The 25944-nt window shown below is 33.5% G+C and overlaps 2 protein-coding genes across 2 annotated transcripts; one reads left to right on the top strand and one right to left on the bottom strand.

Moving 5' to 3' along the window:
- Positions 1-625: 625 nt before the first annotated feature.
- On the top strand, positions 626-3450 carry LOC107946188 (probable beta-1,4-xylosyltransferase IRX10). The gene is made up of 4 exons (XM_016880418.2): positions 626-1032; positions 1358-1746; positions 2294-2535; positions 2732-3450. Exons 1-4 carry the CDS (start codon positions 849-851, stop codon positions 3243-3245), a joined length of 1329 nt encoding a protein of 442 aa, XP_016735907.1. The 5' UTR covers positions 626-848; the 3' UTR covers positions 3246-3450.
- A 314-nt stretch (positions 3451-3764) lies between these two features.
- On the bottom strand, positions 3765-7345 carry LOC107946187 (sterol 14-demethylase). Its single transcript, XM_016880417.2, has 3 exons — positions 6751-7345; positions 5900-6384; positions 3765-4962 (listed from the first exon to the last, which is right to left on the bottom strand). The coding sequence occupies exons 2-3, from the start codon at positions 6359-6361 to the stop codon at positions 3964-3966; spliced, it is 1461 nt and encodes a 486-aa protein (XP_016735906.1). The 5' UTR covers positions 6362-6384; positions 6751-7345; the 3' UTR covers positions 3765-3963.
- Positions 7346-25944: the final 18599 nt, after the last annotated feature.

Here is a 25944-nt window from a genome sequence, read left to right as displayed (position 1 = left end):
TTTCCTAAAAGTTTTATAAAAAGAGGGCAAATAGCATAACAACAACATAGCTTGATCCTCATCATCAATCTCTGCTTCGAGATTCTTTAAATCATTAAGAAGGGTAACAAACTCATTAATATGAGTTCTAATAGACTCACCTTCAGCCATCATGAACGTGTAGAGACGTTGTTTTGATACTAACTTGCTGGCCAAAGATTTTGTCATATACAAGGCTTCCAATTTATTCCATAACAAAATATATTTTGTTAGAGTTTAATGTTGTATAAAGTTTTGTCTTTAATTTTTAAAAATTAAGTGTAGCCTTTAATCTTATATTGTTAGTTAAAAGAGTAAGCAAGCCCACATTGTCTAACAACAAACTGAAAATAAATTACGAGTCTATATAGACCAATATCTCATTATAATATTTAAAAAAAATCAATATTTTTAAGAAAATCAATCAAGTCCTAGGGCTACACATTTAGCTCAAAAATATATTTATCTAATAGAGAAATAGGCCCAATAATTTCTTACTTAGGCTTTGACAAAACGAGAGGCAGACATGGACCTGCCATCAAACCGGCAAAACGAGCGCTGCTTTGCTTTCACAAACATACACCGCTTACGGTTAAAACTTCAAACATCACAATTTCTTTGCTTTTTTTTCTTTAAAGAATAATGTGGTCTCTCCGTCTGCTGTTCCTTGAAGCAATGCCTCCCATCCAAATTTTCACTTTCAATTCCCTAACCTGGAAACCTCCATTTGTTATTCAGCCCCCTTAGCTTTAACAAAACTCACTCAACTACTACTCCTAATGACGTCCCACCATCTTTCAACATACCTCTCCTAAACATTTCTCTTAAATATGCCTGTTTCTTCCTCTCCACCTCCCATCTTAGACAGCTCCCTGTGTCGATTGCTTTTTTTGGGTTCTCGAGACTCTTCCACAATGAGGAAATGCTTGTGGTTGTGGGGTTTGCTTTTTATTGCTTTGGGGTTCGCATGGAGCATTACCGCTGAGCGCAATCCTCGCACTGAAAGAATTTCTGGTATCTCTTGTTCCTAATGTTGGATAAAAAGCTTTTTCTTATTTTGTATATAAAAAAAAAGCTTATAATTTGAGTGGTTAATGAACAAAGATCCATAATGTTGCTGACTTGCTGTTCATGCTAGCTCTGATTTGAGTTGCAACATAGTTTATCTTCAGCTAGATGTTCGTTTTATCATATATACTAGAGTCCAGGTTTACTATTGTATAAAAAAAAGTGCTTTGCCTATTAAATGTGAAATAATTCATGGTATATGTCACATAAGATGTTGCAGTTGCAGTATCACTTAAAGTTCTAAAAGTAAAAAGTGAATCGAAAAATGCAGGAAGTGCAGGTGATGTGTTGGAAGATGATCCAGTTGGAAGGCTGAAAGTATATGTATACGAGCTTCCAAGCAAATACAACAAGAAAATCCTTCAGAAAGACCCCAGATGTCTTTCACATATGTTTGCTGCTGAGATCTTCATGCACAGGTTTCTCTTGTCAAGTCCCGTTCGAACACTCAATCCAGAGGAAGCTGATTGGTTTTACACCCCTATATATGCAACTTGTGATCTTACACCCACTGGCTTGCCATTGCCCTTCAAGTCCCCACGGATGGTTAGAAGTGCAATACAGCTTATTTCGTCGAGCTGGCCTTACTGGAATAGAACAGAGGGGGCTGATCATTTCTTTGTTGTGCCCCATGATTTCGGAGCCTGCTTTCACTATCAGGTAACTGATTCAAGTCTCCAAGGTTGTTGATATAGCAGTACAATCATATTTTCGATCCATTTTGGCATTACTATTCATATGGAATCAAATTGGGAATCTCATATTCAATTTTATATATTTTCACCAATAGTAAATGTGACAGGTAGATGTCATGGTTTGCCCAGAAAAGCATGTTCAAATCATCTTAGATGGTTCCATTTCAAGGATGATTCTTGTCATGCATATAAATTATTTCTGATAATGTCATATATCTACCTAGTGAGAAGAATTAGTAAAGTACATTTATGCCTTTTGCTAGTCCTGTTTAACTGGCTTTAGAAACTTAAGTCCAAGCATTAAAACGTTGTCAAGTTAGAGAGATGAAGATCTGGTTTAGTCATAATCATTTTCTATATTAGTACTAGTAGCATATAAGGGAGTGTTATTTAAGCAAAGCAATATGTGATATTACAGATGTAAACTCTCAAGTCCTAGATTTGTGGGTTTAGTATTGCTTTGTAAGCATGCAAAGGTAAAACGTGTGCTGGTTGATTTGAATGTTGTCCAGGAAGAGAAAGCTATAGAGCGGGGGATCCTTCCAATCCTGCGGCGTGCTACGTTAGTTCAGACATTCGGGCAACGCAACCATGTGTGCTTGAATGAAGGTTCAATCACAATACCTCCTTACGCTCCCCCTCAAAAGATGCAGGCCCGCCAGATTCCACCAGATACTCCACGTTCTATTTTTGTCTACTTTCGTGGGTTGTTTTATGACGTGAATAATGACCCTGAAGGTGGCTACTATGCAAGGTACTTTTCTTTTCAGCTTTGATAAATGTACTTCTTCCAAAGGAAAGTAGATCTTTAATTTTCATTTTTCTTTGTTTGCTCTTAAATGATTACTTTAGGTAGATATGAGACCTTTCATTCAATTTAATCTAGCCCTGATGAACGATCTTATGCTTCACCCTTAAGAGACCTCACTGACTCCTTTGATGAGTGGCAGAGGTGCAAGGGCAGCTGTTTGGGAGAATTTTAAGAGCAATCCACTGTTTGACATCTCCACTGAGCATCCAACCACCTATTATGAGGATATGCAACGAGCTATATTCTGCTTGTGCCCCCTTGGGTGGGCACCCTGGAGCCCTAGACTAGTGGAAGCTGTCGTGTTTGGGTGCATTCCTGTCATCATAGCAGATGATATAGTTTTACCCTTTGCTGATGCTATCCCCTGGGAGGAAATCGGAGTTTTTGTTGCAGAAGAAGATGTTCCCAAGTTGGATAAAATTCTCACATCTATACCACCCCATGTAATCTTGAGGAAACAGAGGCTTCTTGCAAATCCTTCGATGAAGCGAGCCATGTTGTTTCCACAACCTACACTACCAGGAGATGCTTTCCATCAAATATTGAATGGCCTTGCTCGTAAATTGCCACACCCAAAGAGTGTTTACTTGAAGCCTGGTGAAAAGATTCTGAACTGGACCGCAGGACCAATCACTGACTTGAAACCTTGGTGATGTTAAGCGTTGTTCCACATTCAATGTCGGTTGTACCAAGTTGAGTTAGGGATTGGCCTTGTGTAGAATTTGAAATTTTTCTTAAAAATTCCAATTTTTTGTATAGAAGCTCACGTATGGAAAGACACATTTTGAGTATAGCTATACAATCATCAGATTGATGGCTCCTCACGCTTGCACATATAAAAGCCCGAATAGCAACAAATATTTTTCATCTAAAGAGTTTTACTTCTGCAAATGTCCTCCGTTCCATCATATCATTTGAATCCACAACCTACAGAAGTTCTTTTGATTTGCTCCTCTTCTCTTGTTTCAAGTTATCCGTACTCTTGACTGATAAGCAGAGAGGTGAGACTACATTGGGAAATTGTTAGTGATGCAAATATATAAACTAGGGAACGACAAATTACAACCTTATAGTTATTCCAGGGTATTAGCTACTAAGATTTTATGACCTTCCTATTGACATCAATATTACGAAAACGTCAGTGCTTCAAAAAGGAATCCGGAACAAGTTCAGAACACCAATACCAAACTTTGATGGTTAACTAATCATAAATATTGCAGCAATAAATAAAAAAACCATTAGCAAATAGAATCCAGAGACTGCTCTAGTTTAACACAAATAACCCGAAGTTTGACAACAGAACAAATAAAATGCCAGCGACATTTGAAGAAAATAACTTAGAACTGCAAGTTACTCGCAAACATTACTTGGCTAATTAACAGAAAGCTGTCGCCGCTTGTAATGAACCATCACCTTTCCTTTCACACCAACCACCATAGCATTCCAATCAATCTCAGGAAACGGTGACACAAGCTCCAATTCAAAGTTCCTCAACAAATGGCTCCATATAGCCTTTATCTGAAGGTAAGCAAATGGTTCACCAAGGCAACCATGCCTGCCACCTCCAAAGGAAATATATGAGAAAGCCCCAGCTACCTTGTCTTCTTCCCTCCCAACAGAGAATCTATCGGGATCATATGTGTCTGGATCCTTGTAAATGTAAGGAAGCCTGTTGGCAAATGCTGGAGATGTTGCAACGATGTGACCCTTTGGGATGTCGTATTCTTTCCCATCTCGGGTTTTTACACTAAAATCACTGTGTGAACTACGTAGAAGCATAATCAGTGGAGGGTGAAGTCTCAGAGCTTCCTTAATGCACCGATACAAGGTGTCCATCTCAGATAAGATATCATGATCAACCTTGTTTCCATGCTTTTGCATTATTTGCTTCTGCTCCTCAATCACAGCAGATAGGAACTCCTTGTGACGAAGGAGATAGGCACCAGTCCAAGTAGAGGTGATAGAACTGGTATGCTGTCCGGCAAAGAGCGCAGCAATCAGTAAGCCAGTTACTTCAGCCTCAGTAGTTGGGCGACCATCTTTATACTTAGATTCAATGAAACATTGCAACATGTCATTCTCTGACTTGCCAGCACTTTTACGGGAAGCTATGATATTTGCAAAGATTCCTGCAAGCTTCTTTCGAGCTCGGTCACGGCGGCGATGAGCAGGGATAGGTAGGTAAGGGAAAATAACACTGACAGGGAGCATGCCATTGTCAAGATCATGGAAGAGTGCAGAAACATCATCAAAAAGTTTATTACGTACTTCTTGACCCAAGAGACACCTACTAGCAGTCAAGATGATGAGATGCTCCAATTCATACTTAAGGTCCACCTCACCACTATCCCCCCATTTTGAGAAGTAGTCCTGCCCAATTCCATAAAGATCAGACAACAAATCACATCTATGGAGTTACAACATTATGAACATATGTAACATTGAAAACATACAACAAACCTCAAATTTCACGTAAGACAACAAACTTTCTATTCAGTAACATGTCATTTAACCTCCCAAAACCAAATGTAACTAGTGTTTATTATCCTTTATTTCCTTTTTATTCATCAAAGTAGTCCAAGAATTAAAAGTTGGTGGGTGTTATGAAGAGTAAATCAAATAAATAACAAGCCACTCACGCACATTCTTTTTAACTCATAAATGAAAGAAGAGAGGGAAGGTGCACCACAACAACATGAAACACAATGCTTGATTTTAAAGAAAGCAATATCAACATCCAAAACAGCATCATTAGCACGTGCAAATTAGACTTCAATCCTCAGATATGAAGACTCCTAAGAAGTCTCCGACAAGCTCAAGTACACAATAAAAAATGAAATAAACAATATACTTTTATTCAACTGGGCTGGTTCACATTGCACACACCAAGTATATAAAAGAAAGAGGACAGTTGGAAATTCGATGGAGAAAAATGAAAACTGATACAATTTGTTTCGCATAGTTTCAGTCTTTTAGTCATTACATTAGCTAAACATAGAAAAAGACTAGTTGAGAAAAATTAAAACAAATTCGGTGATCCCTAAAGATTAGAGATACATTGTTATTCACTAAACAACTTCATACAATCCTAACAACTTTCAACAGTTCATTAATTATCCACCAAATATGTACTCCATCCATGCAAGTTAGAACTTCATTTTCCCTTGTCTTAGTATCATATTCTAATAGTATCGAAAAAGAGACGCTGCTTTTATTAGGCCAGATACATCACCAAATAATATACAACATACAAACAAAAAGCAAAAGTGTAATATAATATAAACCAAGTTCCTAGCAGATCACTCACCTCAGCTTCTGTAACCATCTGATCAACATAACCCTTAAGTTTATTAACTCTAAGGGCCTCTGTAAAGAACCGGAACTGCTCTTGCCTTATAGTGTAATCCACATCAAAAACCACACCAGGACCGAAGGTTGGCACATTGAACTGATAGACCTCCTGTTGGCTGAGGTCTGATTCTGAAGCCTTAAAGAAGTGGGATGAAACCTCAGGCCCAATCAAGAAAGTTATCTTCTTGTTAAACAAGTTCAATGTGAAAACACTGCCAAGCTTCGGGTACTCCTCCCGGAGCATCACCATAGGCCCTTTCACGAATCGAAGGAGCCCACCGATTACCGGCCAGGCTTTGACTGCTGGTGGAACCCGTTTCTTAGATCTAGGCATTATGAGGAAAGATATGAGCTTGGCCACTACTAGGGTGGCTACTATGAGAATACCCGTGTTCAAAAGCTTGTCGTTAACCTCCATGGCGGCTCGGATTTGATAATTTCCTATCAGTTCTCAGTTGAAAATAAAAAGGAAAAGGTAAGAACAATAAAAGTTAAGAAGCAAATTAAGCTAGGGAGAAGAATCTTTAATTAACACTCTCTACAGTAAAACGTTTGAGTAAGTTGAGTCCAGCATTGAGCATTCCACTAATCAAAAGGATAATAAAAAGTCCTAGATCATCGTAAAAGGAACAGGCGAATATTGGTTCTGGTCATCTAGCAATATATTTTGTTATACAAAAAGTTTTAGCAGGAAATCGACGACGGTAGCCCAAAGACAACATCAACAAAAAGCGTAGACTAATAATCCCACGAATAATGTAGAACCCCAAGAAATTAAAGCTAAAAAGAAAAAGGAAGAGTAGTTACCTGATCTGAGATTCAAAAAGTAAGAGACTGGGAAACGAAAGCAAAGGAAAGAGAGTCACATGGACTACAGACAAGCGCAGCAAACTCAAAAACTGAGAGAACCACCACACAAAAGAAATGACCAAATTATAAATAGTTGAGCAATGGTCTCGTGGGTGCCGAATAGCAATTGCTCGTCTTTGAGCGGGTTAAATAATTTTATCATTTCTATTAAAGTAATTTACGGTTTTAGTCATCTATTCATTATCTTACTAACCAAGGTTGATGTGGCATATAATTATTCACTTTTCCCTATTTTATTGGTAATGTAAAATCCCTCATCATGGTTCACCAACTCTTCGGACTCAAATCAAGGTTTTGATGTTGAGTTTTTAAAAACAATTGTTGAAAGAGTTCGTTCTAAGAAGTTATTCTTCGAGTCAAATAACGACATAAATTTTATTTTTGAAGAAGTCAAGATCATCGATAGAGACAACAATGATAAGTTGTTCCCATTCAAAGAAAGTGTGATTCTAGCCATGAAATCTTATGACCCATACGTGATTTTTTGTAAGTTGATGGTGAAGACACATAGGATGAAAAATTAGGAAGGGTTGCAAGAGTTGTTTGGATGGTATCTAGACCATGAATTTATAACCATAGTTTTCATTGATATGCTTGTAGCTATCACTTCTTCCTCTAATCCCACAACATTAAAATGAATTTTACTGCTATTAAAATGCTAGTTGTTTAAAACCGCCTAAAGAATCTACAACAGCACATTGGGATTGCATTAGGTAACTCCATTTCTGGCCATTGAAGCTTCAATTTCATTTTCATGTTCTCTTTCTCTAAAGTCAGACAACGAACCTTATAAAAAAACAATTTTGAAGTTAAGATTTTATCATTATAATAAAAATAGGGGGAAATGGATTTTAAGAAAATATAGAAACTACTAGCAAGCAAGGAGTGATTATGTAACTTCATGAAAAGAAAAAAAGCACATTGGAATTGCATTAGGTAACTCCATTTCATTGAAGCGTCAATTTCTTTACCCTGTTCTCTTTCTCCAAAGTTAGACAATAAACCTTATGAAAAAAAAATTGAGGTTAGAGTTTTTACATTATTGTAAAAATAGGAAATGGATTTTAAGAAAGTACATAATTACATAAAAAAAATATTAGCAAATAAGGAGTAGTTATGTGGACATGAAGTGCCATGTCACATCGGTGAGAAAATGGATGGGTGACCAAAACAATAAATAGTTGTAACAACAATGATTAAATTGTAAATTTTTTTTATTTGGGTGACCAAAATGAAAGTGTTAAAAAGTGAGGTTGTAATAGCCTATTTTTCAGTGATGTTGGAAGTAGTGGTTTTGAGACTACAAATTCTACGAGTGAGCTTATAACTATTATTATTTAATATTTATTAGTCAAATATAGTATAATATTAAATTTTTATATGATAAATTCTGTTAATTGAATAAATAATTAAGTACAAGTGGGTTGTCCCTAAAGTCAAGTGGTTTTGAAAAACGAGGTATCGGGACCTTATTTCTATTAACCAAGACAACAAATAATTTTATAAATATTTACGAAGTTACAATATAGGTATATTAAAATTTGATTCAGAAATTTTGACGTTTGGATAATTAATTAAGGAAATGGGATTAAATCGTAAACACTGCAAAGATAATCGCTATTAATTTATTAATGCTTAATGGCTATAAAGTCATGGTTGGAAGGCCTTATGTTGCAATTAGACCATGTTAGGATAGCTTGGACGGTTAATGGGTTTGTTTTTTAAGTATTTTGTATGTTAAATTATATTTATTTTATAATATATGTTAAAATAATAAAAGTAAAACAATTAATAAAACAAAAGGCAACCATTTCATTTTCACTTTTCTTCTACATTCATTCATGAACACCATTGTTAATAGGGGTGTTCATTCGGTTAACCGAAATAACATTAACCGAATTAATCGACCTTTCAAAATTTTTAACTGTTAACCGAATCGAAATTTTTTCAAAAAAAATTAACCGAACCGAAATTTTTTCGGTTAATTCGGTCGGTTAACCAAATTAACCGAAAATTATATATTTTTATTTTTGGTTAAAAATTAACCAAATTACCCGAATTAACCGGATTACCCAAATTAACCGAATTACCCGAATTAACCGAATTGAATCACTACATAATTAAATTATTTTTAGACTTTTAGACTTTAGTTTTAGTTTTAGTTTTAGAATTTTATTTTTATTTATTAAATTATTTGTAATTTTTATGATTGGGTTGGGTTGGGTAATTGGGTTGGGTTGAATACTTGGGTTTGGATTGGGTTTAGGTGAATAGTGGGCCTATTTATATATTATAATTTTATTTATAAATTTTTTCTGTTAAACCGAAAAAATTCAGTTAACCGACCGGTTTCGAACCGAATTAACCGTTAACCAAAAAATTAAAAAATAATTAATCGACCCCCGACCAAAAAAATTCGGTTAACCGACCGATTAACTGAATTCGGTCGGTTAACCGAATTTTTTCGGTTTTACCCGAATTTTGCACACCCCTAATTGTTAGAGAATACAAGCTTTGGCCAAGGTTAATTTCCATTGCATGGTATGTTTTTTTAGTCCATTTTTAGTAATATTTATGTTTTTTAGATTGTTATAGTTTAATCTAGCTAATTCAGGGATTAATTCGTGAAATTGTTAAATGTTTTGATTTATTCCATTGATGAATTTGTAATGTTTTTGAAGTGTGATAATAGATTTATAAGTTTGATAGTTAAGTAGGACTAATTTGTAAAGGAATTTTGGTTAGTTTTAAGTTTAGAGACTAAATTGATAAAATAATAAATTTAGCATAAAATTATTGTGAAATTTCAACAATTATGGGTTGTACATGTAAAAGTAAAAAGTTTGGCTAGCTTGGTTTTAAGCTTAATTGTGGTAATTGTAAAAGTTTATGGTTTAGGGACTGAATTGAATAAAAGGTAAAAGTGTAAAATATTGATAAAGGGTTATATATGTGAATTTAAGTGTTTTAAAGTATTTGAATTAGTTAATTGAATGAACATATTATATTTAGATCTAGAAACGGATCAGTTGGTTCATAATTGCGGCAAAAAAAAGTTCTCGAATAATCATTGTTTAAGTGTTCGTAGCTATTGTGATTAGATAAGTTTGTAAATTGCTTAAACTATTTTTTTTGTTGTTTTTGTGATATAATATCTATCTATATGTGTTATGATTGAGTTCATTTACTTGTTAAATGGTAATGGATGAAAAGGACTAAATTGTAATGTTAATTAAATTAAAGGTTACGTTTGAAAATGGGAAGGTATATGGATGATTTCTTGTGATGAAATAATGTGTATATGACTAAATGATAAAGATATGAAACATGGCCCACGTGAACCTCATGAATGTTTAGGATACAAATGGCATGTTATTAGAGTTATTTACCATTTCGATTGTTTGTCTTAGATGTCCTACCAATGGCTAAGATCCTGCATTTTTTGTGGATTCTCCACGGCACATGTGAGCAACATCGAGCAGGCTCACTTTATAGCTTGTGTGAGCATTTACAGTTACAGCTTGTGTAAGCATCATTCCCATATATCCGACATTATTTCATTTGGTTCATCAAGTGAAAATGAAAAATGAAATGAGTAAATAGAAATGGTTATATGAAGTGTTTATATGAAATAGTTATATGAATCGGTTATATAGAAATAAATGTACGAAATGGTGATATGAATCAGTTATATGGAAATAGATATATGAAATGGAACATTAGATATAGATATTTGAAATAAAATGTGAGTTGTTAAATAAATAGGTGATGGTTGAATTGAGATTTAAATGTATTTACTTGTAATGTTTTTAACATGATAAAGTTATATGCTTTGTATATGTAAACTTACTAACCTTGTGAGATTTGTGGTGTGTATAAGAAATGAATGAATTTATGACCTTTTTTATGAAATTAATTACGAAATATTTTAGTCACAACAATTACGGTAAGTCAAAGTTTAAGTTTAATATGGACTTACTAAGCTTTACGTAAGCTTACTCTATTTGGTTTTTCTTCCTTGTAGATCATCAAATACGAGCTATCGATTGGATTGCTTTTGGAGATCACACTATCCGTCAACTCTTTTAGTAGCTATACGTTTACTTTGGTCGATTATAAGTGACATGTAAATAGGGCTTTGGTTTATGCATTTTGATGATTATTTGGTCATGTTTTGTGTCATTTGAATTATGAAATATGTGTATTTATTTAAATCCTTAATGGTATTTTAGTTGATTTGTTATTTGATGACATGGGTGTGCTTGAAACTTAATGCATTGTTGGTTTGTTGAATTGGTACATACATGATAGGTTAATTGGTGAAATTCAATTGGTGATAAATTGACATTAGAAGACTTGGTACAAATGGTTAATTATAGCATATGTTAGTTGGAAATTATTGGATGATTGAATAAGGTTAATATGTTGATTATGTCGATTATGTCTTGTTTTGGATGGTTGTTGTTTATGTTGAAATGTGGTTCCAATGAGGGAATATTGATTTGGCACATAGGTTAAATGTGAATTAGTATATTTTGGCATGTTTTGGTACACTTTGAATAGGTTAATGTGATGGTAAATGTATGGCTTGATGTCCAAGAAATTGTAGGTGAATTGGCTTGTGTTTGAAGGTATTTTGGGTACACACGATCTACTACACAGCCGTGTGTCCCTCACAGCTACATGACACGGCCATGTGGTCTATTTGATTTTTGGTGCAGGTTTGTCCACACGGTCTCTGAGAGTTACATAGCTTGGTGAAACGACTGTGTAACCCTAAGTTACATGCACGGGCTTAGGTTGTTACATGGTTTGGCCACACAACCATGTTTTTGAGCCACACGGTCTAGGATCTGTCACATGGTCGTGTGACTCCTATTTTCACTTTTTACCTAATTTTTTTTGTATAAGTTCAGTTTAGTCCAGAATTGTTCCTGGTTTGTTTTAAATGTTTCATATGTCCAATTTAGGTCCGAATATGATTGATTAATATGGAAATGATTGTAATTGAATTATGAAAAGAATTATTTGGTTATTTATGACAAGGTAGCTAATAAATTGATGTTTTATAGTTGTAATACCTTATACCTCAGGTCGGGTGATCGGGTCAATTATAGGTGTTACAATGGTGACCAGTAGGTAGTTTACCCAAGTCTTAATATTGATTTTACTATATTTAATTTGTGAATTTTGTTTTGTATTTTAATTTGATCATTTTTGTAACACCCATAACCCGAACCCGTCGCCGGAACAGGGTTACAGAGCATTACCAAAGTTTACAAATCAGACAGATAGAAAATGCAAACATTTCATATCATATAGCATTCATGTCAAAAACCAATCAAAATCATACATATTATCCCTTATACGAGCCCTCAATGTCCAAATTACGCATTAGAAACAAATCGGGACTAAATTAGAAACTTAGAGAATTTTTTTTGGAAACACTTAAACTTTTCAACACAACAGGGGTCACATGTCCGTGTCACCTGGCCGTGTATCACACACGGCTGAGGCACACACCCGTGTCTCTGCCCGCGTGGACGAAAATAGGTCATTTTACAAGCCATATTTCTCACCCAATTTGGTGTCAACCTACAATCTACATTATGCATATAAACAAACCATATTATGGCATCCAAAACAAGCAAAATCAAGCCTTAAACATGTAATATATTCACATACAACCAATATGCCTTTAGGCACCTCAAATGACAATTATAAACATGTTTAACCATGTAATCCATGTAACCAAGAAATCAACCAACTTTTATGTATAATTGCATTCACACACAACATGTAAATCATTTACCAAAACTTAGCATTTGGTATCAATTGTATCACTTATTCAATAGCATCAAATACATATACACTTACTATAGCATAGTACCAAATCAAACCAAGTTATAAAACATACCTCATATGCATATTCAACTACTATTTTACCTTTCATCATTCAACCACAAATCATTCCACACATCAACATTATAAGGCAAATTATGCACATACCAAAATACCAAAGCACAAGTCAAATCAGAGGCTTATCTCAACAAAACACATATAGGCCAACATTTATCCAAAATAATCTATACATGCCATTATAACCAAAATCAAAACATCCAAAAGTACTGATAGAACTGATGGATAGTGTGATATAACTCCGACAAGCTTCCAACCCAATCGAGCTTCCGATAATCTGTGAAATAAAGGATAAACAACTACGTAAGCAATGAATGCTTAGTAAGCTTGTACAAACTTTAAAAATAATATTCCAATTCAATAATAAACTTTATATGATAAATACAAAGCTATACCAATGCCTCAAGATTTATCAACTACATAGCCACTAACTCATAAATGAGTAAGTCTATCAACATCATATATCTGTTCATCCCTAACATAATAAGATTTTATAAAACGTTTTACACCATCATTAACATTTTCATAAAACTAAAAATAACTTCCTTTACTTATTTTTCATTCTATTTACTAAACATAAACTTAAATAACAATATCAATTAACTAATTAATATATTTATTCATAACATAGGTAAGTTCAACCATAACATGTGTAATTTCTCATATATAATTACATTATTCAACTCATCAATCTCTTTTTCATCATATCACATTTCAATTATGAACTTACCGTTTCATTTGTATAATACCAGACATAAGCATATACATCAATCATAATCTCAAGCTTGACATAAGCCTAATCACCATCATCAATACACAAGTTAGTGCATTTATGTATATAACTCATTTTCATGTTTCAAATCACTATCCCATTTTCAATTCTCATACAATATCATCCAATATCAATCATAGTACCGTTTTATTTAATTACCCCTATTAACACGACTCAGACTCGGACGGATACACGGATCCAACCAACACACCAGTTTGGCACCCAGTGCCTCATCGGATAAATCCGAAGTAATAACTGTGCCCAACGCTATATAAATTTGACACTCAGTATCTCATCGGTTAAACCAAAGTAAATTGGCACCCAGTGCCTCATCGACTCGAAGTCGAAGAAATCTCTGAACTCTTCCAATCCTATGGCATGCCATCTATATCCGACTCAGCCCGATACAATTAATAGGGTTTAATTTCACTTCCAAATACAACCAATATCCAATTATCATATTTGCACATTATCACATATACATATATATATTCCTTTCAATTCAAATAATCAACACATTCATAAGTTATATACCAATTCAATCCATTTCAGTTAACTATCAAATGTCAACCTTTTTAATTCATACATATTAGCACATTATTTCAACATTATTTCGTACTATACTCAAATTGCATATGCTAACATCTTTTATTTGATTAACAATGTCCCAATTCATACAATTTCTATATAAATAGCTATTCACATATCAAACCACAATTGTTTATACATTGACATTAGCCATTCAATACTCAATTCATAAGTACATAACTCATGTATCTCATTTAATCACAACATATCTCATTTTCATTTATGTTCGGGTCAATATTCAATAATTAACAAATCTTTCAAATTCATTAAAAAATTTACCTTATCGAGATTTTCCATACAAAGAATGACTTACGGATAAGAGTACATCATCAACAAAAGCTCATAGAGCTGGTCCACCAGAACACGCCAACAGAAGCTCATAAGAGCTAAACAGAAGCTTGTAAAAGCTGATCCACTCAATCACTCCAAACAAGAAATAAAACACGAGAGTTCCCAAAAAATGCTGAACCCCGATTTACTTGGGTAATATGCTGATATTTCCCTCCAATACCACCATACTCCAATTTACGAATGTACTCAAATCTCATGTTCAATCCAAATTGAGTATTAAATTTGATAATATATTTCCAATAATAATTCAATTCCAACAATAGAACATATATATGTATATAATACCCATCACCAATTAACATTCACTTTAATCAAAATTATACAAAATACAGTTCATACAAACTTATCTGGCTAAATTGCAGAAATACCAAGATTCAAGGGCGTTCTGGTAATTTTCTATTTTCCTCGATTTTCCAACCAACCTTGATTTAAATTAATAATTTCATTCAATTTATTAATTTAAACAATAAAATAATTCATTTCATGCAATTTGGTCATTTTTGACATTTTTACAAACTTTCCCCTAAAGTTTTACTTTTATTAAATTTAGTCATTGAGCCCAAATCATGCAAATTAACCATTTTTAATGCAAACCCATGCTATATGAATATTCATGGTATTCAATACAGCCCGTTTTTTCAATAATTTCACAACAAACCCTTGTATTTTTACTATTTTAACAATTTAGTCCCTAATCGAGAAATTCATAAAAAATCACTTAATAAAATAATTTTAAAATAACAATTAATATATCAAATTCATCATTTAATAACTAAAATCATATAGATTCATCAATTGTAACTTCTAAAATTTTTAATAAAATAAAAAACTAAGGTAAGGTTTAGTTGGACCTAATTGTAACCATTTCAAAAACATAAAAATTACAATAAACAGATAAGAATTGAACTCATATGAAGCAAAATATGAACAATCAGAATAAAACTTTCTCTCCTATGGCAATTTAGACCGAAACAAGAAGAAATGTCTAGAAAATTTTCAATTTCCAATTTGTTTCATTTTAATTTCAATTAAATTACAATTTTGCCATTGAATGGCTTTATTTTATTATTTTCCTTTCTTATGCCGCCTCACCCTTTTAATTTTGGTATATTTGCTTCTTAAATATTATTATTTTCCTCTCATGTTTTAATATATCATTAATATCATTTCCATGTAATTCAAGTATCATCCATAATTGTTCATTTCAAACTCATATTGTTTCATATCAGAAGTTTTCCTGTTGAAGCATTTAAACGTTGGATACACGGATAGTACACACAAAGTGTAAATCTGTAATCTGTCAATTCATGTACTTGTATACTTATACAAGCATGTAAACGGAAAGCTCTTCTAAGCCATATAACAGGAATATCTTGTGAGCCAAATATTGGAAAGCTCGTGAGAGCCAAGTATCGAGAAGCTCAAGAGAGCTGTGGTGTATCCGCAACACATGCAAGATTACAACCATATTGGGAACCCTAATGACATGTCATTTGTATCCTTCGGATTTCTAAGGTTAAAACGAAACTCAATAATTATCAAATATGTGATCATAATTATACATGGCAATTTTTACAAATCACACACAACAATATTCAATTTAAAACATTTAAATATACAATTTAGTTACATGAACTTACCTCGATAAGTATATGTAGATACCAAGGCTACTAATCCAATACTTTTTCTTTACCTCAATCGAACTCCGTATTAGGTCTATCCGGATCTATACAAATGAATTTAACTCAATTTAATATAATTCATATTCAATTGAATCCAACACACGTCTTTTGAAAAATTACTATTTTGCCCTTATACTTTAATTAATTACAATTTAGTCCCTAGGCTCGAAAAATAAAATTCATACAATTTAATCCTTATTCAAGCCTAGCCAATTTTTATACATATCAATAGTAGCCCATGTATTTCACAAAATTTAGAATTTTTTCATAAATTTTTTATCTTTTCAATTTAGTCCCTAATTGACAATTTCATCAAAATTCTCTTTACAAAAGTTGCTTATCTAACAACAACCTTTCATTTTCTATCATAAAACTTCAAAATTCAACTATACTCATCCATGGCAAAACCGTATTAATTTAATGGTTTTACAAATTAATCCCTGAGATAGCTAGATTAAGCTACTACGATCTCAGAAGCATAAAAATCATTAGACACGAGACAAAAATACTTACGTAAATGAGTAAAATAAGCTTGCTAAAACTTAAGCTTCCATGGCTAGGGTTTCCATATTTTTGATGAAAGATGATGAGAATAGATGATAATAATAATTATTTAATTTATTTATCATCATTTTATTATTTACTTTCCAAAATTAACCTTAATATTTTCTTCAATTTCCAATGATGAATAATCACACTTATCCACTAACTCCTCTAAATAGTCTATTTGCTATATAATGACCTCTAGTTTTAAATTCCATAGCTATTTGATACTTTTAACTAGTAGAATTAAATTTTCACACTTTATGCAATTTAGTCATTTTTATCAAGTTAGGCATGTAAACGGTATTTATACGATATTTCTATAACACTGTAGACCACAAAATAATATTAAAATAAATTTTCTTCTGACCTCGAATTTGTAGTCCCGAAACCACTATTCCGGTTTCACTGAAAACGGGCTGTTACAACTCTCCCTCTAAAGGAATTTTTATCCTCAAAAATCTTACCAATAAAAAGGTTCAGATATTGCTTTCTCATAGTTTCTTCAGGTTCCCAGGTAGCTTCTTCTATTCTGTGTCATTGTTAGAGGACTTTTGCTAAAGCTACATTTTCACTTCACAATTCTTTCAGCTCATGTGCCAAAATTCTGATCGGTTCTTGACTATATGTCATGTCAGGCTGAATTTCAACATCCGTCGAAAAAATAACATGTGAAAGATCTGATTGATACCGTCATAACATAGACACATGAAAGACATTGTGAATCTTTTCTAATTCTGACGGTAAAGCTAATCAATATACAACAGGTCTGATTCTCTCTGTAATCTCATACGACCCGATAAATCTTGGACTCAGTTTTCCTTTACGATTGAACCGAAGAACTTTCTTCAAAGTCGAAACTTTCAAAAATACCTTGTCACCAACTTGAAATTCTATTTCATTACGTTTAAGATCCGCATAAGATTTCTGATGATCAAAAGCTGCTTTCAAGCTATCTCGGATCACTTTCACTTTTTCCTCAGTCTCACGAATCAAATAAACTCCGTGTATCTTTCTCTCATTGAGTTCAGTCCAATATAACGGAGTTTGGCATTTGTGACCATACAAAGCCTCACACGGTGCCATTTTTATGCTCAATTGAAAACTATTATTATATGAAAATTTGATTAATGAAAAATATTTCTCCCAATTGCCTTCGAATTTTAAAATACAACACCGGAGCATATCTTCAAAAATCTGAATCATACGCTTTGACTGACCATCAATCTTAGGGTGGAATGCAGCACTAAAATGTAATTGTGTACCCAGAGCTTCTTGTAACTTTTTCTAAAATCGTGATGTGAAAAGCAGATCTCTATCCGAAATAATGGAAAATGGTACACCATGCAACTTGACAATCTCTGAACCATATAAGTCTGCTAATTTGTCCAAGGAGAAATTTATACGTGCCAGAATAAAATGTACAAGCTTCGTCAACCAATCAACAATAACCCAAATGACATCTTTCTTTTTCGGAGATTGGGGTAACCCTAATACAAAATCCATTGTAACTCTATCCCATCTCCACTCCGGTATCGTCACTGGTTGTAATAGTCCCGTAGGTACCTGATGTTCAGCTTTAACTTGTTGGCATATCAAACATCTAGATACAAAATCTGAAATATCACGTTTCATTCCTGGCCACCGGAACATCTGTTTCAAATCATTGTACATTTTATTACTTCCCAAATGAACAGACATACTACCACTATGAGCTTCGTGCAAAATTTTTTGTACAAGCTCTAGATTCTTCGGTACACAAACTCTGCCTCTGGATAACAAACAATCATCAAATCCTACTTGAAATTTTGAATCAGAAGTCGACTCACACTATACCCATTTTGCTTGCAACTCATTATCACATTTCTAAGCTTCGCAGATCTGTTGTAGAAACATTGGTTTAGTTTTTAACTCGGCTAAAATTGATCCATCGTCAGACAAGGACAATCAGGTATTCATTGCTCGCAAAGCAAATAAAGATTTTCTACTCAGAGCATCCGCAATTACATTTGCTTTTCCCGGATGATAATCAATAATCAACTCATAATGTTTTAACAATTTGAGCCATCTACGTTGTCTCATATTCAAATCTTTCTGCGACATCAGATACTTTAAGCTTTTATAATTGGTAAATATATGATACTTTTCACCAAACAAATAGTGTCGCCAAATTTTTAGCGTAAATACAATAACAGCCAATTCTAGATCATGTGTCAGATAGTTCTTTTCATGTGGCTTTAACTGTCTAGAAGCATAAGCTATTACTTTACCTTCTTGCATCAAAATAAAACCTAATCCATTCAATAACGCATTACTGAAAATCACAAATTCCTTATCCGATTCAGGTTGGACCAAAAATGGTGCTTCAGTCAACAGGGCTTTCAACTGGTCAAAACTTTGCTGACATTTATCAAACCATTCAAATTTTACATTTTTCTGTAATAGTCGTGTCATCGATGTAGATATCATCAAAAACCCTTTTACAAATCTCCGATAATAACCAGCTAATCCCAGAAAACTTCTAACTTCAGATACATTTTTCGGTGGTTTTTAGTTAACAATAGCTGATATTTTAATTGGATCAACTCCAATACCTTCAACCAATACTATGTGTCCTAGAAAACTCACTTCTTGAAGCTAAAATTCATACTTGCTAAATTTAGCAAACAATTGTTTATCTCACAAAGTTTGCAGAACAATTCTCAGATGCTCGGCATGTTCGATCTCATCTCGGGAATATATCAGAATATCATCAATAAATACTACAAGAAATCTATCAAATACGATATGAAAATTCTATTCATCAAATCCATAAATATTGCAGGTGCATTAGTTAAACCAAACGACATCACAAGAAATTCATAATGTCCATACCTGGTTCTGAATGTTGTTTTCGGCACATCTAAATCTTTTACTCGTAATTGATAATAACTAGAACGAAGATCAACCTTTGAGAACACCGTGGCACTTTTCAATTGATGAAACAAATCGTCAATACGAGGTAGTGAATATTTATTCTTGATTGTAACTTTTTTGAGTTGTCGGTAATCAATGTATAATCTCAACGATCCGTCTATTTTCTTGACAAATAAAATCGGTGCACCCCAAGGTGAAAAATTGGGTCGAGCAAAACCCCTATCAGTTAGTTCTTGCAACTGTGCTTTAAACTCTTTTAACTCTGTAGAAGCTATTCTATATGGTGCTATCGATATCGGTGTTGTTCCCGATACAATATCTATAGCAAATTCAACTTCTTTGACCGGCGGTAATCTAGGTAACTCCTCTGAAAATGTATCAGGATACTCACAAACCACTGGCACTTATTTAAACTTCGACTCAGACACTTTAGCATCCAACATATAAGCAAGGTAAGCATTACAACCTTTTCTCACATATTTCTGTGCTGACATAGCTGATATCACATCAGGCAACCCATTCAATTTGTCTGATTCAATACAGAGCATTTCACCATTCTAACATTTCAATACAATATGCTTTTGTCTACAATTTACCACGACATTATGCAAAGTTAACCAATCCATACCCAAAATCACATCAAATTCATCAAACAGTAATAGTATCAAATCAGCCGGGAAACAATAACCATGCATCATTAACGGATAGTTCTTGTAAACTTTATCAACCAACACATACTGACCTAGATGATTTGATACTTTAACCACGAATTCAATAAACTCAATAGGTAAATTTTTACTAGACACTAAATTCATGCAAATATATGAACGAGTTGAACCATGATCAATTAGAGCAGTTACATCAGTATCAATAAGTGAAAAAGTACCAGTAATAACATCTGGCACAGAAGTATATTCACGTGCACGAATAAAATAAGTCCTAGCTGGTGCTCGTTGCACCACGGCTACCACTCATATTTCTAAGATTATGAGGTGGTCTACCTCTCGTAACTGTGTTGCTTGGCCTCGAAGTTTACATAGTATCTTTTTCATATTTCTCCGGGCAATCTCTAAGATAGTGGTCAAAGGAACCACATCTGAAACACGTTCCACTTTTCATTCGACAATCACCAAAATGTAGCTTGTTACAGTGTCTACGTTTGGGTTTGGTGTTTCTAGTATTACCCACACTTGCTACAGAGGTAGCCTGAGATTTAAGACTGGAGCGTCAGGTACCTCTATCTCTATAGAAGTATCCCGTAGAAGTAGTAGAATGGTCATGATATTTCTTTAATTTCTTCGATGCTGACTGGTATGACTTTCCCATCAATCTCTTACTTGAATCTCTGGCTTCAATTTCAGCTTGTCTTTTATCTTTGCTCAACTCTTCAACTTTATATGCTCGATCAACTAGTACAACAAATTCTTTCAACTCGAGGATCCCAACTAATAGTTTTATATCCTCGTTTAAGCCATCTTTAAACCGCTTACACATTTCAGTCTTAGTTAGGATACATTCTCGAGCATATTTGCTTAATCGAATAAATTCCTGTTCATATTCAGACATTGTCATACGACCTTGTTTAAGTTCCAAAAATTCTTTATGTTTCTGGTCGAGAAACCTCTAACTGATGTATTTCTTTCAGAACTCGGTTTGGAAAAATTCCCAAGTGATCCGATCTCTCGGCACAACAGAAATCAACGTATTCCACCACTGATAAGCTGAATCTTTTAATAAAGATACTGCACATTTAAGACATTCAACCAGTAAATAAGATAATTCATCAAGAACTCTAATAGTATTTTCTAACCAAAACTCAGCTCTTTTAGGATCATCCTCAGTTGTAGCTCGAAATTCTTCATCCCCATACTTACGAATTTTATCAACAGGAGGCTTACTAGCTCTGATAAGTTCTGTATTTTGAGGCATATCAGGAACTGGTTGAGGAACAGGAGGGGGTGGAGGTTGTTGCATAGCCGAGTTCGTTTGTCTAAATTCAGTAAACCATTCATTCATCATTTGGAAGAAGGCTTCTTTAGCCTCTCCTCCCCGGTCCTCAGATACGGGTCTTTTACTACTTAAAGTTGCTCTTTGCACAGAGGTTTGAGCATTACTTTCTGCTTATTCGGAATCAGCTCGGTTGGATAACATTCCTATATGAAAACATGTGTTAAAACGGTCAGGAGATATCACACTATCACAGGTTATATATTGGCATGTATAGCTAGACTCATATATGTTACGTTAGTTTGAGAATCTACTAAACTAGGCTCTGATACTAATAAATGTAATACACCGAACCCGTATCCATCGCTGAAATAGGATTACGGAGTATTACCAGAATTTAAAGATTAATTAACAGACATTTCATATCATCTGGCATACATATCAGAAACCAATCAAAATCAATTATATTGTCCCTTATGCGAGCCCTCGAGGCTCAAAATACACATTAGAAATAAGTCGGGACTAAATTGGTTACTTAGAATTTTTTTAGAAAACATCAAAATTTTTCAAAGATGCAAGGGACACACGCTCGTATGGCCAGGCCGTGTGTCTCACACGGTCAAGAGGCACACCCATGTCTTAGGCCATGTGGGCATTCGAAATTGGGACACACGGTCGTGTCCCAACCTGTGTCTAAACTTATAAGCTCTCTGACTTGGGTAACATGACCAAGCCGCACGCCCGAGCATTTTGTTTTGTGCAAATTTAAGTTATAAGGGGACACACGACCGTGTCACTTGGCCATGTGTCACACACGGCTGAGACACACACCCGTGTCTATGCCCGTGTGGACAAAAATAGGTCATTTTTCTAGCCATATTTCTCACCAAATTTGTCATCAACCTAAATCAAGATTTTTTGACATCAATAAGTCATAACATGTGTAACACCCCTAACCCATATCCGTCACCGGACTAGGGTTAAGAGGCATTATCGAACAATTTACATCATTATACAAACATTTCATATCCATTGATCACATATCTTCATATCACATTCATTGATAATCACATTGTCCCTTAAATAGGTCTACAAGATCTAAAACATGCTTTTAAGAAGGTTCAGGACTAAACTGGTTTCACATAAAAATTTTCGAAACTTTAAGACTTTTCTAAGTAACAGATGTCTCACGCCCGTATGAACAGCCGCGTGGACAAATATAGGCCATTTGCAAGACCAATTCGCCAACCATAAAGGTCAACCCTTCATAAGCACATTCCAATTATAAGGTCATCTACATATCAAATCTCACATTATAAACAAGTCAAATCTCATGGCTCAATACATTTCAAACATATAGGCACCAATAGCCAAAATCACTTATACACTTAACAAACCAACTAGCCTATACATGCCACATAACCAAAATTACAAACCTTTTAAGTACTGAAACCATAGCTGGATAGTGTGATGGGATCTCCGAAGATTTCCAACCCGAGCGAGCCTTTGGGACACTATAAACATAGAAAAATAACACAAAGTAAGCTATAAAGCTTAGTAAGTTGATATGTAAATAATAAGCAATCTGTTAAACTACTTTTACCAATCCTCACGACATGTTCTCAAGATAATAGAATCAAAATTGCACGTAGTTCCACTATTTACTCATGTTCACATTAAGCTGTCTACTCGAGTCATAGTCACTAAATTATTTATATCTTGCGCTACAGAACTCCATATTAAGATCTGCTTGATTTTCCAAAACTAGACTCATATATCTTCTTACTATAAAATTTTCAGAATTTTTGGTTTAGCCAATAAGTACAGTTAATTCTTCAAAATTGTCCCTGTTCTGCTGTCTAACAGTTTCAACCCTTCTTCTCTAAAAATTAATTATCTCTTAGTACGGGTTTCGAATGATATTTCTGTTTGTCTCTATTGAAAATAAACTCCTTAATAATTTTAATAATATAAATTATAACCCATAATTATTTTTATACAATTTTTAATGATTTTCTAAATTCAGAACAGGGGATTCCAAAATTATTCTGACATTATCTCACAAAAATTCAAATATCTCATAATACAATATTCTTTTACTTACACCGTTTCTTCTATATGAAACTAGATTTAATAAGATTTAATTTCATATCTTATCAACCTCTAATTCGATTCCCACAATTTTTAGTGATTTTTCAAAGTTATACAACTTCTGCTGTCCAAAACTGTTTTATTGCAAATTTTACTCTTTCATGATTTCTTTCATACATTTCATAAAATTTCATTTCCAATTCCATACGTCTTTATAACACATATCATATTTCATCTATACAATTCACATAGATCATATTTCATTTCATTATCAATCATATAATCATTTATATAGCAAACCTTAGCTTCCACAAGTTTAATCAATTTAATTCTCATATAACATTCAATTCATACTTCCATATAGCCAAATGAGCACATTTTGGTATACAACATATTTAAACACATACCTTTCTCATTTCATATACATGATACGGTATGAACTCACCAATTCAGTTTCATTCGATTCTCACATAGGTTCTGTACATACCTGTCTTGCTTAACTCGATCGTACTTTCATTCTCAACTTTCACTTACTTGTTGATTTCTGTCACGAATACCTTGCTTTCGTTGTACCACCACTTATAACCATGTTTCATCCACTTTTCCCGTTGAACCATTTGGAATACTAAAGGATACTCGGGGATCTCGTACACATAGTACCGTAACAATTTCATATCCCAGATATGGTCTTACATGTAATCTCGTATTGATGCCAATAACCCATCCATGGTCTTACACGAATTCTCATATCGATGTCATATCCCAAATATGGTCTTACACGAATTCTCATATCGATGCCATATCCCAAATATGGTCATCTTAGTAACCCTAATGTCATGACATGTGTATCATATCTATTCCTAAGGTTCAACCGTGACTTTTACTTTGTCGAATCTCCGTCGAACATTTTCAAATCATTGTAATCACAATTAAATTCAATATTTAAGCATTCACCATAATTATCTCAACTAAGCATTTAAACATGTATAATTTAATGCTTATTAAACATACGAACTTACCTCATTCGCTGAAACGATAAATTTGGTCGACTAATCCGATACTTTGTTTTCCCCCGTTCTAGATCCAAATCTCATTTATCTCAATCTATATAATATCAAAATTTAATTATTTAATCATAATTTCATTCAATTTAGCACAATTTACATATTTTGGCAAAATTACATTTTTGCCCCTATTATTTCACATTTTTGCAATTTAGTCATTATCACATAAAATCACAATTTCATGAAATTAAACTCAAACCCAAGCTGGCTGAATTTTCCATATCTTACTATCAGCCCATATTTTCAATTTATTTCACATTTTAACCACTAAATTTCCACATTTCACAATTTAATCCAAAATTGACATTTTTTTCAAAAATCACTTTATAAAAGATGAAAATCTAACATTAAATATTCATAATCTATCATAAATAATCAATTTACTCAAGCATTCAACAATTGCAATATGTTAAATCTTTAACAGTTTCGAATTCAGAGGCACGAGCTAGCTAGATTACGAAGCAACGATCTCAAAAATGTAAAAATTATTAAAAACGAGTTAATAATTCATACCTAATTGAAGGGATTAAGGTTGTCGAATGTTGAACATAAAAATGGCTTCTTCCTCTTTCAGTTTCAGCTGAAAATGGTGAAAAGATGATGATGTTTTGTTTTTATTTTATTTAACTTATATTAATTACTTATTTACCCTTTTACCCTTTAAAAACTTTAATAATAACACCAATTGCCACTCCACTATCATCCACTATCTCATAAATGGGATATTTACTACATAAGGACCTTCACTTTTAAGTTCTATAGCTATTTGATATCTTTACCTTATAGAACACAACTTTTACGCTTTACGCGATTTAGTCCTTTTTACCGAATTAAACACTTAAACGGTAAAATTTATTTACGAAAATATCACACAATAATTCTATCATGCTATAAACCATAATAAAATAATAAAATAAATATTTTGACTTCGTATTTATGGTCCCGAAACCACTGTTCCGATTTAGCTAAAACCGGGCTGTTACACAAGGCATTCAAATCAAGTCAAAATCAATACTTAAATATGTAATACTATTACATACCAACAATATTCCCTTAGGCTCTTTAAATGACAACATAACTCATATCAACCAAATAACCAATTTCACCTACATGACCTAATACATATATGCATAATTTACCAAATATACCAATTCAACCTAACCATCAATATACCTATAAGATTTTCATCATTCAACCATTTCAAACACACATCGAACATGATAAGGCCACTTATACACACATCAAAATATATTCATCA

Source organism: Gossypium hirsutum, chromosome D12, assembly GCF_007990345.1.
Source record: "Gossypium hirsutum isolate 1008001.06 chromosome D12, Gossypium_hirsutum_v2.1, whole genome shotgun sequence".
NCBI classification, from domain to species: domain Eukaryota; kingdom Viridiplantae; phylum Streptophyta; class Magnoliopsida; order Malvales; family Malvaceae; genus Gossypium; species Gossypium hirsutum.
Note: the sequence above shows the minus strand (reverse complement) of the source record. Positions and strands in the feature narration are given on the sequence as shown.

Coding starts and splice junctions, on each gene's coding strand:
- LOC107946188 (XM_016880418.2), top strand. CDS start 849: ATGCCTGTTTCTTCCTCTCCACCTCCCATCTTAGACAGCTCCCTGTGT. Junction 1,033..1,357: donor TCGCACTGAAAGAATTTCTG/GTATCTCTTGTT, acceptor CGAAAAATGCAG/GAAGTGCAGGTGATGTGTTG. Junction 1,747..2,293: donor GAGCCTGCTTTCACTATCAG/GTAACTGATTCA, acceptor AATGTTGTCCAG/GAAGAGAAAGCTATAGAGCG.
- LOC107946187 (XM_016880417.2), bottom strand. CDS start 6,361: ATGGAGGTTAACGACAAGCTTTTGAACACGGGTATTCTCATAGTAGCC. Junction 4,963..5,899: donor AGATGGTTACAGAAGCTGAG/GTGAGTGATCTG, acceptor GGAATTGGGCAG/GACTACTTCTCAAAATGGGG.